The sequence below is a fragment of the Symphalangus syndactylus genome, chromosome 1, assembly GCF_028878055.3.
Source record: "Symphalangus syndactylus isolate Jambi chromosome 1, NHGRI_mSymSyn1-v2.1_pri, whole genome shotgun sequence".
NCBI lineage: Eukaryota > Metazoa > Chordata > Mammalia > Primates > Hylobatidae > Symphalangus > Symphalangus syndactylus.
In genome coordinates, this window is record NC_072423.2 from 23,027,519 (window position 1) to 23,044,443 (window position 16,925).

At 38.1% G+C, this 16,925-nt stretch overlaps 1 protein-coding gene across 1 annotated transcript in view; it reads right to left on the minus strand.

The window, feature by feature from the left end:
- The window catches only part of SERPINB12 (serpin family B member 12), a 49,515-nt gene extending 32,798 nt beyond the window's left edge, over positions 1–16,717 (minus strand). The window contains exons 1-2 of the mRNA XM_055292132.2: positions 16,686–16,717; positions 16,376–16,539 (exon numbers count right to left, since the gene is read on the minus strand). Coding sequence (XP_055148107.2) covers positions 16,376–16,393 — 18 coding nt within the window. The 5' untranslated portion in view covers positions 16,394–16,539; positions 16,686–16,717. The remainder of the gene's footprint in view (positions 1–16,375; positions 16,540–16,685) is intronic.
- Positions 16,718–16,925: the final 208 nt, after the last annotated feature.

A 16,925-nucleotide genomic window follows, 5' to 3' on the forward strand; every position in this document is an offset into this window, starting at 1 on the left:
TGACTTTCATGGAATTAACATTTTGACAGGTAATGGCCAGTTATTTTATAAAATGTCCCTCAGTTTGGGGTATTATTTTTAAGTTTCCTCATGATTAGATTCGAGTTACACATTTTTGGCAAGCACAATGCCTAAGCTATCTTGGGGCATCACCTCAGGAGGCACATCATCTTCCTTTTTTCCATGCTACCTTTGATCATTCTACTTTTGATCATTTGGTTGGGTGATGTCCTGTAGATTTCTCCATTGTAAAGTTATTACTGCCCCTTTTATTGGATAAATACAAAGGAGGGAGATATTTTGAGACTGTAACTATGCTTGCCCTCATCAAACATTTTCAAATTTTAGCATCCACTAACGATTTTTGCTTGAATCAATGACTACTATAATGTTTTAAAAGTTATTTTCTAACCAGTATTCTCTCTATATTTATTAGTTGGTAACCTGGAAAATTGTTCTGAAAAATCCATAAACCGTTAGCAATATTCTGACTGAGCATAGTTTGTCTATATTTTGCTTTCCATCTCTCATCTAAAATATTTTAAGAAAAATATTCTTTCTTTGAGACATTTACTCTGCTCATGGTAAATCTAAGGGTGTTCTACACACATACGTGCCTGTGATCTGCACTCTTTTGTTGGTCATAAGGTGTTGTGAGTGAGACCATGTTCTGCAGTTTCAATTTCCAAATAGGTTCGATCACAGGCAAACAGCTTCCTCCACCACCCAATCATTATATCAGAAGCCACAAAGACAAAAGTGTTATTGCAAAGTGTCACCACTACTGGAAAAGCAACTCATAAAACAAGTACTGATGACTACAGAGAAACTGTATTAGAATGGAAATGAGTACAAATTGCCAGGGATTCTGCTTGATCCGGTTTCTCCTAAACATCTATTCTTTCTACCGGGAAAAAAGAAAAAAAGTTTGTGAATTTCAGGTTATTTCCATGTTCCACTAGATTAAAACCTCAGAAATCAAGTCTGCAATCTGTATCAGCAGAGTCTAGCTTTTCTGTGCTGGCCAATATCATGCCGGTTCATGAAAAGTTCATAAAACAATTGTATGAGTACTAAGTAATTCAGATTCAGAAAATCTGGTCCTTTTGTATGACAAATAATACAATAAGGCAGCAAGGACATAGCTGACAAATTCAGGGCCCTTTAACTTTAGCAACTCCCCAAAAGTACCCACAGATAATTGTTAGGTGTTTTTTTGTTTTGTTTTGTTTTTGTTTTTTTTTAATGTGTTGTCTTCTTATAAAACGGACTATCAATTGCTACCAGTCTTACAATTGCTTTTGATGAGTGCGTTCTTTATTTTTAGATTCGAAGACTATCAGTGAAGCCACATTAATCTAAAAATATTGGTGAGGAATTTTTCAACAAGGCCTGTGAGTTGAGTGACAGGGATCAATTTTTTAAATCATGCCATAAAACAAGCCAGAATCAAGTCTAGAACAAGTAAGACTGGAAGCAGTAGGATGTGTCATTGTGATTTCAGACTCTGCCCAGAACAGTGTCTCTGCATCCCAAAACTACCTCACAAAACAGATTTGTTCTCTGGAGATGATATACATTCTTGAAGAATTCAACCTATTCCCATTTAGTCAGTAATTCTCTTTATCTATGCCTATATCTCAGCCCCAAAACTTAAAAAAGTTTACATCTAGGAAAATATGAGGGATGGAAAAAAATCTCCCCTGCTCCAAATATGTTTATTTCCCACATGCACATATGGATTTCTGTAATTCTAAGCTTGTAGATGTATTCCTTTGGCGATGAAAGTTCAAGAGGTGGGAGGGTACACATAAACGGAGGTGGGAAAATGCCAGAGTTACAAATATTATATTATAGGTAGTGTTGTGCAAACTAATCTCTAAAATCCTGGCTCTGGGTCAGCAGTGAAAGAGATCAGCACCTATTCATTACAGCCAGGAGGGAATCTGGATTAACATGTTTTCAAAAGGATTAAAACTATGCCTCTGTTTCATTATCTGCAAAATTAAGGGGTTGAATAAATGAAACTCTAAGACTGCTCTCAGCTCTGCTCTTCTACAATTTCAGACTCTGCATTAGGTGTAATTGGGTGCCATATTTGTTCACATAAGAATTGTATGGGAGGACAGTGGACTAACTGGTAATCATATCAAACTGTCAAGGTTGAAAGATCTGATTAAATATCATACTCAGGATTCAACCTTCTTACACATTCCCAACCACCAGAACATAAGTTCGATTCATTCATTAAGAAACATGAGGCCGGGCGCGGATGGCTCATGCCTGTAATCCCAACATTTTGGGAGGCCGAGGTGGGCGGATCACGAGATCAGGGGTTCCAGACCAGCCTGGCCAACATGGTGAAACCCCGTCTCTACTAAAAATACAAGAATTAGCCGGGCATGGTGGTGGGCGCCTGTAATCCCAGCTACTCAGGAGGATGAGGCAGGAGAATCCCTCGAACCCGGGAGGTGGAGTGGCTGTGAGCTGAGATCGCACCACTGCACTCCAGCCTGGACGACAGAGCGAGATTCTGTCTCAAAAAAAAAAGAAAGAAAAAGAAAAAGAAACATGAACTGAGTACTTACTAGGTACCAAAGATTTACATAATAAAAAGCTTCTATTACCTGCTAGGTCAACTTTTTCAGGCTCAGAAAGGTATAGGGACCCACTACAAACATATTCTGGTCTAAAAACAAGAATGGCAATGGGATTTGCTTCTGCTACTGTTGTTGTTTTCCTTACTTTTCAATTATATTCATCAAACATCACTCAGAAGCCAGAATTAGTACCACCTGATCTGTGGACACACCCTGAGAGGTTAGCAACCCCTCAGCAAACTCCTACTGAACTTCAAGAATCATTTGCATCTACCATAGAAACAATCTCTTTAATCTCAAGCAACCTGCTCTTGAAGATGAGTCAGAGCAAGTAAGACAAAACAGTAGAGTAGGTAAAATCTGCCCAAAACTTTCATCTCCTCCTCCAAAATCCCCACTGCTCCTATAGACATACAGTCCAGGGCTACATCACATAATACCCACTTCCTTAATCAGCATTCTCTTGCTGTACCCCAAACCCCCAACATTCAGGCCCCAACCAGAAACTGACCTTTGCATCACTCCCACAGAAGTGGAAGCTGTCAGCTAGCTGGTGTGATAAACTAGTGATAAGTGAAAACTTACTATAACCTATGTGGCCTTCTCTAGATGTCCCTGGCCTTGATGGACAACCATTAAAATATCAATGGGGAGTATTTTCAACCATGTGAAAGAGGACGTCAGGGTCTTAGCAACTGTAAGCAGAAGGCTGGAGATAAGCAACCCCTGAGTCTCTTGAACTAAGATGTATGATTGTGTCCTATATCTGTGTAGGGTGTCTACCACTGAAAGGATGCCTTCAGTCTTCCCTAGTAGAAAATGAGGTACAAGGAGGCAAAAGTATGAGCTAGAGTCCAAGTGACCTTGAAATCCATCTGATAGGTTTGTATTAATACAATGATACTATTCCCAAGATCTTGGAAATTCCCAATGATCCTATTTCCCAAGATCTTGGAAATAACTATTTAAATCAGTGGGAATTATGTGATTACATGGTTACCTTATTATGGGAAGTAACAGTCATCCCTAAACCATACTGGCTAGAGGGGCTCAAGCCATGATCTCACAATGCCCTGGGTGGCACAGTTTGGATTAAAATTTTCCTTGACCATATTTACATAACAGCACTTCCCCAAATCACAGAAATGAAATGTTAATAAATAGAATTATTTCATTGAAATAATGTCTTAAGCCTTTGGCATTTGTTGCAAGTTATCTATATTAGGACTAGGTATAAGATGATATTTAATTTAGGAGAATGGAAAAAGAAGTAACAAATATTTGTTGAATATTTACTATTGCCAGGCACTAAACTAGGTATTTTATTAGTTTATGTCACTTAACCCTCAGTAGGAGACAGGGAATATTATCTCAATTTTACAGATTAGGAAGTGGAAACTCAGAGAGGTGAAGTGACTTGCTGAGGTCTCTGAACTCTAAATAGGGTAACTCAAACCTATATCTTTCCTACTCTTAAATCTTTACTGCCTCAAAAACTGTTTGCCTGTATTTACATCCAAAGAACAATGCTATTTGAGTTTGATAGTAAAAATTGCTCGGTGGTCCATCCCTGAATGTTTGAGAAACATAGACGTGGCCCAGGTCTTTGACGTTTCTTGTGCCTCCCTGTGAAGTTGGCACAAATTAGTAATCCAAATGTTGACTACAATTTAAGAAAGGCCACAGCAACTCAAGCTTAATGATCTCAGGATCTATAAAGAAAGAGAAAATTAAATGACCCAAGGGAACTCTTCATCCATTTTTGTGCATGGATTCATAATTATCGACAATTGCTCATTGAACTCTCTTGAGCATCTGGGGTTTGGCAAACTCCTGCACATTTGAGCAAGCAGGCTACACTCTTTAGGCTACAATGTTGTAATGAAAGATCTAGGTCTATTGGGCCTTAAGGAACTCTATGATTTCAAAGAATTGCTGTTTTTTCGAGCCATGCAGCATATACTTGAGGATGAATTATATTTCTTAGAGCAAAAATAATTATGTGGAAGTGCCTGGCACTTAGTAGCTGATCAGTAAGTGTTTATTAAATATGAAACTGAGTTTCTGAATGGTTCAAAGTCGGCCATCTTGGTTAGGTTTTCCCAATCCGTTCTCCCCCTCTCTAACCTTCCCCTCCCATTTAAAGATATGGTTGTAATTACTGCCTTTCTGTGACATACTTCACTTAATTATGCACTTATCACCTATAAATCCTTGCAGGAGGGCCTGAGTGTGTGAGCACCATGTATTACACCATCTGTGGGCATCTGATAAGTACTCATGGCCTGATTATGTTGTCTAGTATAACTTGACACCGGGCATTGAGGCAACTCTGAAAGTAAGACATCTCTTGAAGGCAGCAGTGGGACAGCCGCCTGACTTTCATCTATTGTTTTGATTGATTCTAACAAGTTGTTTAAAGAAGTATCATTCTACGACAAGAAGTAGAAGCAAGCCCTGAATCCAATGGAAGGAAGTTCTTCCTCTGCTTCAAAAGCTGAGATATGGAAGTTTGGGGGGAAAATGGGTCTAGACCTGGGCATCGTGTGGCATTCCTTAGAAAAATGGCTGCAAGTGTGTATACATTGACAAACATCAGCACCAAAATGGCAGTGTAACTGTAAAGAGTCCAGGCCTACGGTGGTGTGGTCTTTTTGTAACTGAGAATACTAATCAGAGCAAAGACATCTCCCACCCTATCCTCAAAACACTATCCTTGTGCCAGCAATACTGACTTCAGCGTTAGGTCACCAAAGAGCTTTGCTTCAGTGGACAGGGATGCCCTACCACTGAAGAGCAACCTGGCTGGGACATTACATACCCAGGTCACCCAGATCATTTAGCAACGAATGAAGTCATGTACCTTGTGCCTGTGTTTGAACAGGGACAGCGACCACGGCAATAGAATGAGACCCCTCCACAGACTTAGATAGCTTTTTTTCCCCAATATTATAGTATTCTAGTAATCACAATGATTCCTGGGAGCAAGTATGCATCCTGTAGGTTTTTTAATTGTCATGGGAAGGAGTTTCTGAAAAAGGGAAGAAAAATATTACATAACAAGTAAGATGACTAATAAGAGTTCTTTAATTTGAACAGAGTGGAAAAAAGGAACCTAATCTTGTGCCCCAATCAATAAACAAAACATCAGTTTTTAAATTATAAACTATTTTATTTTTAATTGGCATAATTATGTTTCACTGGTTTAAACATCTCTTCCCACCCCAAACTATACACACAGGTACACACACACACACATACACAGCACTCCACCAGATTATGCAGTAAAGTTATGAAAGAATATTTCAATACATGATTTTAAATGAAGTGCTGACATCTGAGCCAGTAGAAAACTGTCAACACATCAAACCTAGAACATCCAAACTGAATTCAATCTATTTCCTCCAAGCTGGCTTTCATCTGTGAAAGTTGTCAGAATCAAAATGGAGTCACCTGTACCAATCCCTGACAAAACGCAGCCTGGGAAAGCCATGAAGATGGGTTCTCACACACATATGCCTGATAACAAGAACTATCACCAAAGACTCTGCAAAACCACAACTGTGCATACAGGCCATCAAAACCTTAGAAAATACTTTGTTGGGGGCATCTGTCCAGCAACCACCTGTCCAACCTTGGACTGATGCCATCCTTGCTATTGATTCTTGTAGCCAAAGACAATGGATTCAAGGCAACTTACATAATCCTCTCTGTTTTGCCTTCAAAAACTTCCCCTTGCCTGAACCTCTTTGAATACATGTATAATTTACTAAGACACATGTATTCCCATTGCAATGCTACTCCTGAATAAATATTTTTTATTTAGAGAATTTTCCTCTCTGTTTGTTATTTAGTTTGACATAATAGTGTCCAGAAGCAGGATAGAGTGAGCTCGCCTCAGATGGATCAATGGCCCCTGGAACTGAGTGTGGTCCCAGCAGAGCCCTTTGCACTGTCTACTTCCAGGAGTCGTCACCTTTTCTACCCTGATGAATCTCCTCTCTGATTCTTACACTCCCTCCTTTTGATGAGCTCTTTTGACTTTATTTGGGATCTTCTCTTTTGGTATAAGACTGCCTTAAATGAAGGACCCTGCATCCCTCTTGAGACTATAAAGTCTTTTTTGGCAAGCGCTTTCTGATGTAAAGATGAGTGTCCTTTTGGAGAGTACTCTAGCTTCTACCAAATTTACATTCCGTTTGTGAGGACCTCATTTTTTCTGGTGAATTCAGATTGGGATCTTTTTATATGCCTAATTTAAGTTATTTTTGTTTGATCTGCTTGCCTGGCCTAAAATTTTTGTGAGCACTCTTTGATTTCATCTTGGTTTGGCTACACATGTCTGTAAATTATCTGGCTATTTTACTATTTTCCCCCTACTTCATTTCTGAACATATCCTAAGAGTAAAAATGAACATTCCATATGGTAGGCACAAGATGGCCAAAATTAAAAGACACTAGGGCAGTATCCACCATCTAAAACATTAGTCCAAACCCCTGACATGGCCTGATAGGATTTACAGGATTTCTTTGTTTATTTATTTTTTGCTCTCAAAGATTAAGAAATGAAACGAGATTCTGAAATCTTGAGGCATGCTAACCTTTCTGTGACTCCACCCAGCTATCTATTCAAAATTTATGGTCCATTCTCATATACATTTTTAATCAATGGACAAATTACACCAAGGATAATTTGTGGCTATTAAACAGATCATTCAAACTCCCTAAACTTATTTTTCTTAGAAGTTTCCTAGCTAATTCTTGATTACTGTATTTAGTCCATTTTCATGGTGCTAATAAAGACATACACAAGACTGGGTAATTTATAAAGAAAAAGAGGTTTAATAGACTTAAAGTTCCATGTGGCTGGGAAGGCCTCACAATCATGGTGGAAGGCAAGAAGGAGCAAGTCACCTCTTATATGGCAACAGGCAAAGAGTGAGCTTGTGCAGGGAAACTCCCCTGTATAAAACCATCAGATCTCATGAGACTTATTCACTATCATGAGAATGGCATGAGAAAGACCTGCCCCCATGATTCAATTACCTCTGACCAGATCCCTCCCACAACACATGGGAATTCAAGATGATATTTGAGTGGGGACACAGCCAAACCATATCAATTACCTATTGATGTTGATTCTACTTGAATAATTTTAATTCTATGTTTGTGAATTGCCTTTCTTAAAAACTTTCCCAGTTTGTTAAAGGAGTTCACACAGAATGGGAAACTGTGCCCACTCCCTATCTAATTAATTTAGCAAACCAACTTGCCTACACTCTTGAGGACGTTACTACAAAGAAAACCACTAAAATCTTTAAACTTCAATTACAACAGATGGAAGCTCCCAGTATAAAAACTAGTATAAAAATGCAGCTCACTGGAAAAAAAAATATTGCCACAAAAGAAAAAGGCCCATGCAATCTTTCTCTCAACTTCCACTTCCCCCACCAAAAGACCATTCTCAATGACAGCCTCTTAAGGAGTCATCCCTTTTAATGTAAATTTGGATTTGACTGCCTAATAATCACTTAGAGTAATGAAACTGTTATTTGAAGGATTGATAGTCTGAAAGGAAAGAACTAGATAAATGTTCTTATAAAAGGCTTCCAGGTCAAACAGGTCAATGTCTTGAGCTCAGAGCTATAATATATCTCTGTCCAGCATAAAACTTACTTGGTCTGCCATAAAAAAATGAAAATAAATTTTTCTAAAATGCTTCCCTGCCTGCGTTGACTAGTCAAGCAAACCAGACTAGCAAGCAAAGGAAAATTTGTTACTAAAATTTAAGACCACTTGGAGATGGTATTGCACAATTCAACCAATTCTAACTATAGTCATATACTACATAACAACATTTCAGTCATCAACCAACCACATACAGGACTGAGGTTTCATATGATTATAATACATATTTTTACTGCACCTTTTCTATGCTTAGATATGTTTAGATACACAAAAACCTGCCATTGTGTTACAATTGCCTACAATATTCAGTACCGTTACATGCGGCACAGGTTTGTAGCAACAGGCAATATGATATGGCCTAGGTGTGTAGTGGCTATTGCCATCTAGGTTCATGTAAATACACTCTATGATGTTCCTACAATGAGAAAATCATCTAATGACAAATTTGTCAGAATGTATCCTCATCATTAAACAACATATGACTGTAAAATGTAAACATTGAAAGAATTAATCTCTCAACTCACTTAAAATTGAAAAAAGACAGGAAAACATGGTAAAATACTTTTTTACACCAAACTGTTTTATCCCAAGTATGGTCCACAGCCTTCATAAAATTATCAGGCAAATAAAAATCATAAAGCTAAGCTATCAAGCAGGATAGATTTGTCCCATTTGTCAGAAACACAATTTGGATAAAAACATAAAACAGTTAATGTCATGAGTTTATTTTACTATATTTTACTGTCTCGTGACTAAATATAGTAAAAGGTAGGGGAGGTGGGCACCATGACTCACATCTGTAATCCCAACTACTCAGGATGCTGAAGTGGGAGGATCAGTAGAGTCCAGTAATTCAAGGCTGCAGTGAACTATGATCACACTACTGCACTCCAGCCTGGGCAACAGAGCAAGACCCTATCTCTAAAAATAAGTAAATAAGTACTAGTAAATAAATAAATAAAAAGGAAGCTGGGGAATCTGCTTCTGTATTTATGTTGTTTGTGTGTTTTCATGTTGTGTGTATGTAATAGCTTTCAACCAAAATTCATGAAAGAGCTCTAGTTAATCAATTAACTTAAAGGGAAAAAAATAACTGTTTAAATCAAATATGTTATCAAAAATACAGGAACTAACTCAAATGTTTTTAAGTTCCCATCATTTTTAAATTATTGATAATATAAAAATAGAAATGTCTTCAGAATTATCAGCATACATTTTGCCTGGGTTTCTTGGTCACATGGGATTATATTTGTCTCCCCAAGATGTTTTAAAGTCATGAAAGTATAAATCCAGCTTAAAAACAAAATGATTTTTGTGTAAGTCTTTGATGAATAAGACTAGTTTAATATTGTTAATTTAATGAAAATAGCTGTCCCTTCTGAATTATTGGCAAAATACACACATATTTACTTTAAAGTTCTTACTTGGGTGATAAATGCCTGATATTTACAGGCTATAAAAGCAGTTAACAAAGAAATCACTTGAAATAATGACTAGACCTGTTGAATATTGCAGTTTTCATAACTAATCGAGGTATAATTATGTAAAAAAAGTAAATTTGGTAAATATAAGTTGTATAAATATTTATAAATAAACTTTTCATGTAATTTGAAATGTTAAAGTAACACTATGTTGAATTAAGTAATAGATACTCGTTAAGTGTCTCGGTCTTTTCCAATATGAAAAATAAATTGCTGAACACAAGTACAAGTTTGTTCTTGACTTAAATTTTATATAACAACTAAATATATTTGACTCTATTAATAAAATTGTTAACTATTAAAAATTGTTCTATGAGAAGCTATGTTTCTAAAAATTACAAAATATGTATTTATAAGCTGTTCGTATAAGAATAAGAGTTCAAAACTGCTCACTTCTAAGGTTTCACTAGAAATTAAGGTTACTATAAGTAAAATTCCTAATTAGTATATATAATTCTGTACACAAAGTGTACCAGAAAACTAAGATGTATTTTTGATGGGAAAAATTATAAGAAAGACATAGAAAATGAGTTCTTTATTGTCTAAGTCAGAGGTCATTTAATGGTTGTTTCAAAATTCAGACTTAGAAGGGAAATAGAAACAAAATAGAAACCAGTAAGCATGTGAGAAAGAAAGAAAATTATAGGTATAAAAATACATTTTTGGTAAGGAAGATTAAAAACCAAAGAACTTTTCAAAATGGGAAGGGGGACAGGCACAGTAGCTCATGCCTGTAATCTAGCACTTTGGGAGGCCAAGGCTGGTAGATCACCTGAGGTCAGGAGTTCAAGACCAGCCTAGCCAACATGGCAAAACCCTGTCTCTACTAAAAATACAAAAATCAGCTAGCCATGGTGGCACATGCTTGTAATCCCAGCTACTGGGGTGGCTGAGACAGGAGAATCACTCAAACCCAGGAGGCTGAGGGTGCAGTGAGCCAAGATCACACCACTGCACTCAAGCCTGGGTGACAGAGCAAGACTCCATCTCAAAAAAAAAAAAAAAAATGGAAAGGGAAAGGGAAAGAGAAGAAAAGAAAGTAAATTTTTTGTCCTAAAATAAAATGACTGGTAAAAGGAAGTATAGCACAAAACTACAAAACTAAAGGTCCAAGCATGTTGTAGAAGTTCTGAGTGCATTGCAAATGTTATATAAATAATAAATTTAGAAAAGAAATTTTGGCCAGGCACAGTGGCTCATGCTGGTAATCCTAACAATTTTAGGAGGCTGAAGCGGGTGGATCACTTGAGGTCAGGAGTTCAAGATCTGCCTGGCCAACGTGGTGAAACCCCATCTCTATCAAAAATGCAAAAATTAGCCGAGCATGGTGGCGTGCACCTGTAATCCCAGCTACTCAGGAGGCTGAGGCAGGAGAATCGCTTGACTCCAGGAGGCAGAGGTTGCAGTGAGCTGAGATCATGCCACTGTACTCCAGCCTGGGCAACAGAGCGAAACTGTCTCAGAAAAAAAAAAAGGAAAGAAAAGAAAAGAAAGAAATTTTGTGTGTAATCAATTTGGCTGTAATTAAAAGGAATTATTTAGAAGTTTTTCCAAAAATCGAGCGTTAATATACTAATACAAAACTAGAATATTTTCATCCCCTATGTTGGAATAACAAAATTTACTTAAAGTGTTGATCTTTTCTAGCAAAAAAAAAAAAAAAAAGTTTTTCTTTTAATTCTGAATTTTTTTCAACCATTTTCTGAACTGCAACTTCTTATTGTTTTACAGTTTTTATTTCTGCCATATTTCTTCCTGAGATCCATTTAATTTCCCTATTTAAGGTTGAGAATCCTGTCTTCTTCACTTAGAATGGCAATTTTATTTCTCAAGGTAGAATTTTCCTCTTGAAGCTTTTCAGATTCATCATCTTGGAAGTTCAACTTCTGCCGTATCCACAGCTCCTGATTTGCAAGTCACGCATCACTGCCTCCTGCTGTTTCTGTCCTTGAGAAAGCACAGCTTTTTGCTTGGCTGGGATGGTAATTCTCTCCTTCAACCTTCTCATCAGTTCCTATAACTTTTTTTTCCATTTATTAATCTGCTGCTGTGACCTGATGGGGAAATGTTGGTCCTGAAGGCTTAGAAAAGCAGTGTTTTCTTCCAGTATAACTTGATTCTGTACTCTTAGTTTTTCTTGATCTGTCTGAACTGTGCTTGCATCCAGGCAATTTCAGGTGCCTTTACTTTTTCTAAAAGCCATATGTTCCCCTGTTCAATGTACTGGCTTTCTTGTTTATTTCTTCTGTCATATGGTGTACATTCATAATTTGGGCACAGACTCTTCCTGTGCTTGACTGAATTCAAATACCTTTTCATCAGGTTTGACTTCCAGATTATCTAAACAAGCTTCCCATATGCAGAAGCAATCACAATGAAGGAGGTTTGTTTCTTTACCTTTTAGTAATTGGCCTGGGAAACAAATATTTTGTCATTTCTTGTGCTTCATGTTTTCTTCATTAGTTTACTACTTAGGAAAACCGAACTTTGAAAGGGTTAAGGATTTTTCTTCTTACAACCATGTGACTGTCTATGTTTGCTTCTAAAGTCTTTTGAATATCAGTTTGTTTAAATGAATGACTATTATTTCACAGTGACATGTTATCCCATTTTGATAAAGTGTTTTGAACCTTTTGACATTTTTGGCAGGCTTCCCCACAATCAAGTTCTAAATTAAATCTTTTTTTAATCTCAAACTAACTTTAGGATGTTCCAGAGGACCCTGGAACATCTCAAAGTTTTATGTTAATGACATATTAAACTAAATTAGGCTGAATTAATATGTTGAATTATATGGGAAACATTATCAAATGATATCTGATGCTAGATTTTTATCTCAGTTACATTTATGAGTATGTTATTGATATGAATGTTCCAAAGTTATACAAAATTCCTTAAAATCTAATATGTCATCAGTTCTAATTCTGGCTATCTTGTTGTATGCCACAAAAAAAAACAAATTTTCTCAGCAATTTCCAGATTTTTAACCATGGTTATTCTAAGTTTTTGTCATCCACAGTTATTGTTTTAATTCTTCTCTAAAGGCATCTGCAGTCAGATTCATGGCACAGATTCTAACCAGTACTCTTGAATCCAGATTTCTAATAATGTTTAGATGATGGACTGAATAAAAATTTTCCTTCACTTTAAAGGAGAAACTGTTGAATTTGTGAAACTGCTAATCAAGATCAAGCAAAACAAAAATTTAATTACATGAAATTGAATAACTGATAAAGATTATGTTTTATGGCTTTTATTTGAAAACTATTGGTTCTTTATTTAAATGTTTTTTTCCCAGATTTAAAGAAATTTTCTCTTTAACATTTTTCTCTTTATCTACAGCTTGCAGCTTGGTAAAATATACTCTTGTGAACAAAAGTGGAAACATTTACTTTTTTTTGCTGATTGATCCCTCCAAAATTTGGAAACTATTTGTGAATATTCTTATTTTTCTAGCAATAAGAATCTCCTCTTTTTATAACAGGATACGATTGCAAGTATTGGTTATATTACCAGGGTTTTGACTTAGATTTTAGTTTTAAGTTGTTTATACGTCCTGCAGACAAAGTCTGAAGTCTGCCTTGGTTCGGCTTTCTAGCCTCAAGGGGCTTTTTAATCTGAAATTACCATGTGGTCAATCATTACTCTTGTCACACTATGTAAATGATCAGGTAAAATTTGATAAAAACTAAACTTATTTTACAAACAAATTAGTCTTACTTTGATTATCTCTGATAAAAATCAGGATTACTATAGAGAGAAAAACTATATTTCTCTATAGCTATAATATGCTTTTCATTAGATTGTAGCCCTATACACTGTTTTTGAGTTCTGGTTATCTACCTGTAGACTGAACTAGGTTCTGAATTATCTTACTTTCCTCCAATATCTAGCTACAATGCTCCAACTAAGAACAATAATTGTTCTGTTCCTGAAGCCCTATAGCTGAAATTAAATGAATTTTAAGGGACAAGTCTCATGCCTGATGTATGGGTCACACCAAAAGTTCACTAGACCACCTGATTCCATTACTGGAGGTGTTCAGACTCCAAACCAGGATGAGGTATAGGCAGTTGACTGCTGTGGATAGCTTTTCTCACAGTGACAGAACAAAACTCCCAGCATAATGAGATTCTTGCCCCTCTTAATTTTCCCTTGCTTGTGCCTACCTTTTTTTTGAGCAAGACAATGCTAAGTACAATCCTAGCAGACTAATGCTGGCCCGGTGCTTTGAGATGATAGCCAAGGCCTATGGAATAGACAAAAATTGAACTTGACAATGGACTCCAGGTCGACTTAGTCAAGAGCCACTCCTTCCAAACCTCCCTTGTTGCTCAAATGTTGCTAAAAGAATTTTGACCCAGCCTCCTAGTCACCAGTCACTTCTCTCCAACAGAGGATCAGATCAGCAACCTGGGACAGGTCCACACTGACACTGAGGGATAACCAAAACTTATCAAGATGACTGATGGCTGATGCTTTCAGAGAAAAATCTTGAACAGAAGGGGGAAATGTGAATGTTGTCAGAATCAAATGGAGTCATTTATGTCAAGCCCTGAAAAAATGGAGCCAGAGAAGGCAAGAAGGGATTTTTTTCACACGCATATGCCTGATAACAAGAACTATCATGAAAGACTCTGCAAAAACCATAACTTTGCACAAAGGACATCACAACCTCACACACAAAAAAATTCCTTATACAAGGACATCTGTCCACCAACTGCCTGTTTAACATTGGACTGATGCCACCCTTGTTATTGATTCTTGTAGCCAAGGATAATTAATTCAAAACAACTTATGTAATCCTCCTTATTTTACCTTTAAAAATTTCTCCTTGCCTCAACCTCTTTGAATACACGCATAGTTAATTTACTATGATACACATATTCCCATTGCAATGCTACTGCCAAATAAATATTTTCTTTTAGAGAGTTTCCCTCTCTATGTGTTACTTAGTTTGACACATTCTATTTGTCTTGTAGAATGGCCTCACCATCTGTTTATTCTCTTCAGCTTGAAATGTTAGTTGTTGATTTCTCCTGTTTACCAACCCCTACCCTCAATTGGGCTTCAAGATGCTTAGCTTCTACCTATCAAACTTCTCTACATTTTCTCTTCTGTGATCTGGTTTATCTACCACTGTCCTGGTTTATGCCTTCATTACTTTTATTCTGTATCACAGTCAACAGCCTCTGATCAGCTTTTCTTTCTCCTACTGAGTCCCCCTATTTCACTCAATCGGTCTCCCCCTTGCAAAAGGACACCTGCTCACTCCCTAGCCAGCATGAAGGACAATCTCCTGACGGTGGATGTCCAGCCTCTCCACACCCTGCATCTGTGACTCATTCTCCACTGACACATGCATTTCAGCCACACAGCCTCTCTAGACTCCCAAACACACCTTGCCCTTTCACTGTTCTTGCTTTTCCTTTCCTAGAAATAGCTTCCACCGCACCCTTATCCTGCCTGAGAAATCGTCATCATCCTCTAGGGCTGGGCAGAAGCATGGCTCCTGCCACCATTGTCCCATCCTGGTAACACTTGTTCTCTGTGTGCTCCACAATTAAGGCATTACCAAGCCTGCACTGGGCGTGAGGCCATGCCCTGCTTATAGGGAGTAGGCCCGACCGAAAGGAAAAGGTTACTCATGGCACCCGTCTCTGAGGAAGAGCAAGAGCCTCACACTTGAAAACAGAGCTAAGGGTGAAGGCACTGGTTTGGACTACAGAAGTTTCCCAGGGGCGAAGGGACAGATCCCTGATGAGCACGTTTCACACGGGGTACCTGTTCTAGAGATAGGCAGGGAGCCAAAAAGCAGGCACCGAGATAGGGCATCCATGACAATGAGCCAGCCCCATGGCGCTGAGTTTCCCAACTCAGGATCATTGGAAACTGCCTCAGAATCACCCGTGATGCTTCTTTCAAAATACTCATTCTCGAGCCTACCTTAGATAATAAGTCAGAACCTATAGAGATAGTACCTTGGAATCTGTATTTTAACAAAATTCTCAGGAGATGCTGAGACATATGAAACTTTTAGGACTCCTAGAATGAGGGATGAGGCATCTCGTGACAAGAAACACAAGGCAAAGTTACCAACTCCCAGCCTTCAGGGCTGGATTCCACCCAGAAGACCTAGTTCCCTAACATGAAAGAGGCTCATGATTTTCATCAGTTAATTGTAGTAATGCACCAAATGGTACTGGAATTTAGGAAACCAAGCTAGGAGGGCAGTCCATTGGTGTATCAGACTGAAAGGGACAGAAGGGGTGGAGTTGAGGCAGAAGCAAAGAACAATTAGCAAAAGTTCAAGAAACAAAGTGAGGATCAAAGTACCAGTCCCTACCTTACAGCGTTTTTGTGCTACACATAAACGTGGTTGTGTGTATCAAGCATCTAGCCCATGGCTGGTACAGAGTAGATCCACAACAGATCTCAGCTGCCCTGGGATTCATTCCACTGATTTTTCCTTTTATATGCACTTTGCAGAGCCATTGTTGAAGGTTTTATGGAAGCTAAACTAGGATGGTCCCTGTCTCCCAGCCCCACACACCTGGTGCTCACAGAGCCACATCAGGTGAGTTGGGGCTGAGTCCCGGGTCTTACCTGTGGACGGATGCTCATGCAGGTAGAGGTGCTTTTGGGCAGTGTCTTGCTTGCTCCTACTCACCAAGACCCAGTACCACCAGCCTCTATGAGCCACGTATTTCAGTGTCCCCACTCTGAACTGTGGGTGGTAAATCATAGTCATACCGGGTGCAACATGAGTTCTAGAAAGACGGAAAGTAAAGTTTCAATTAAGCAAGATGAATAGATTCCAAAGATCTGCTGTTCGACACTGTACCTATAGCTGATAATACATTGTTGTACACTGAAAATTAGTTAGCAAGTTACACCTCATATTAACCGCACTTACCATAAACAAATTTTTTAAGCTTGGGGAGGTGGCCTAGAATGAAACGTTAAGGAATGTTGCAGAGTGTCTTGGTGGCAAGGAGAAGAAAGCACTTCAACAACCTCCCCACAGCGGCAGGGGCAGGTCTCAGGCAGGGCGGGAGTTCACAGATCTTAAAGAAAAGCTGTAGCAACTGACGGTTCCAGACCCTGGGCGGCACTGTTATAACATGACGGACAGCGCCATCTAGTGGAAGACGGA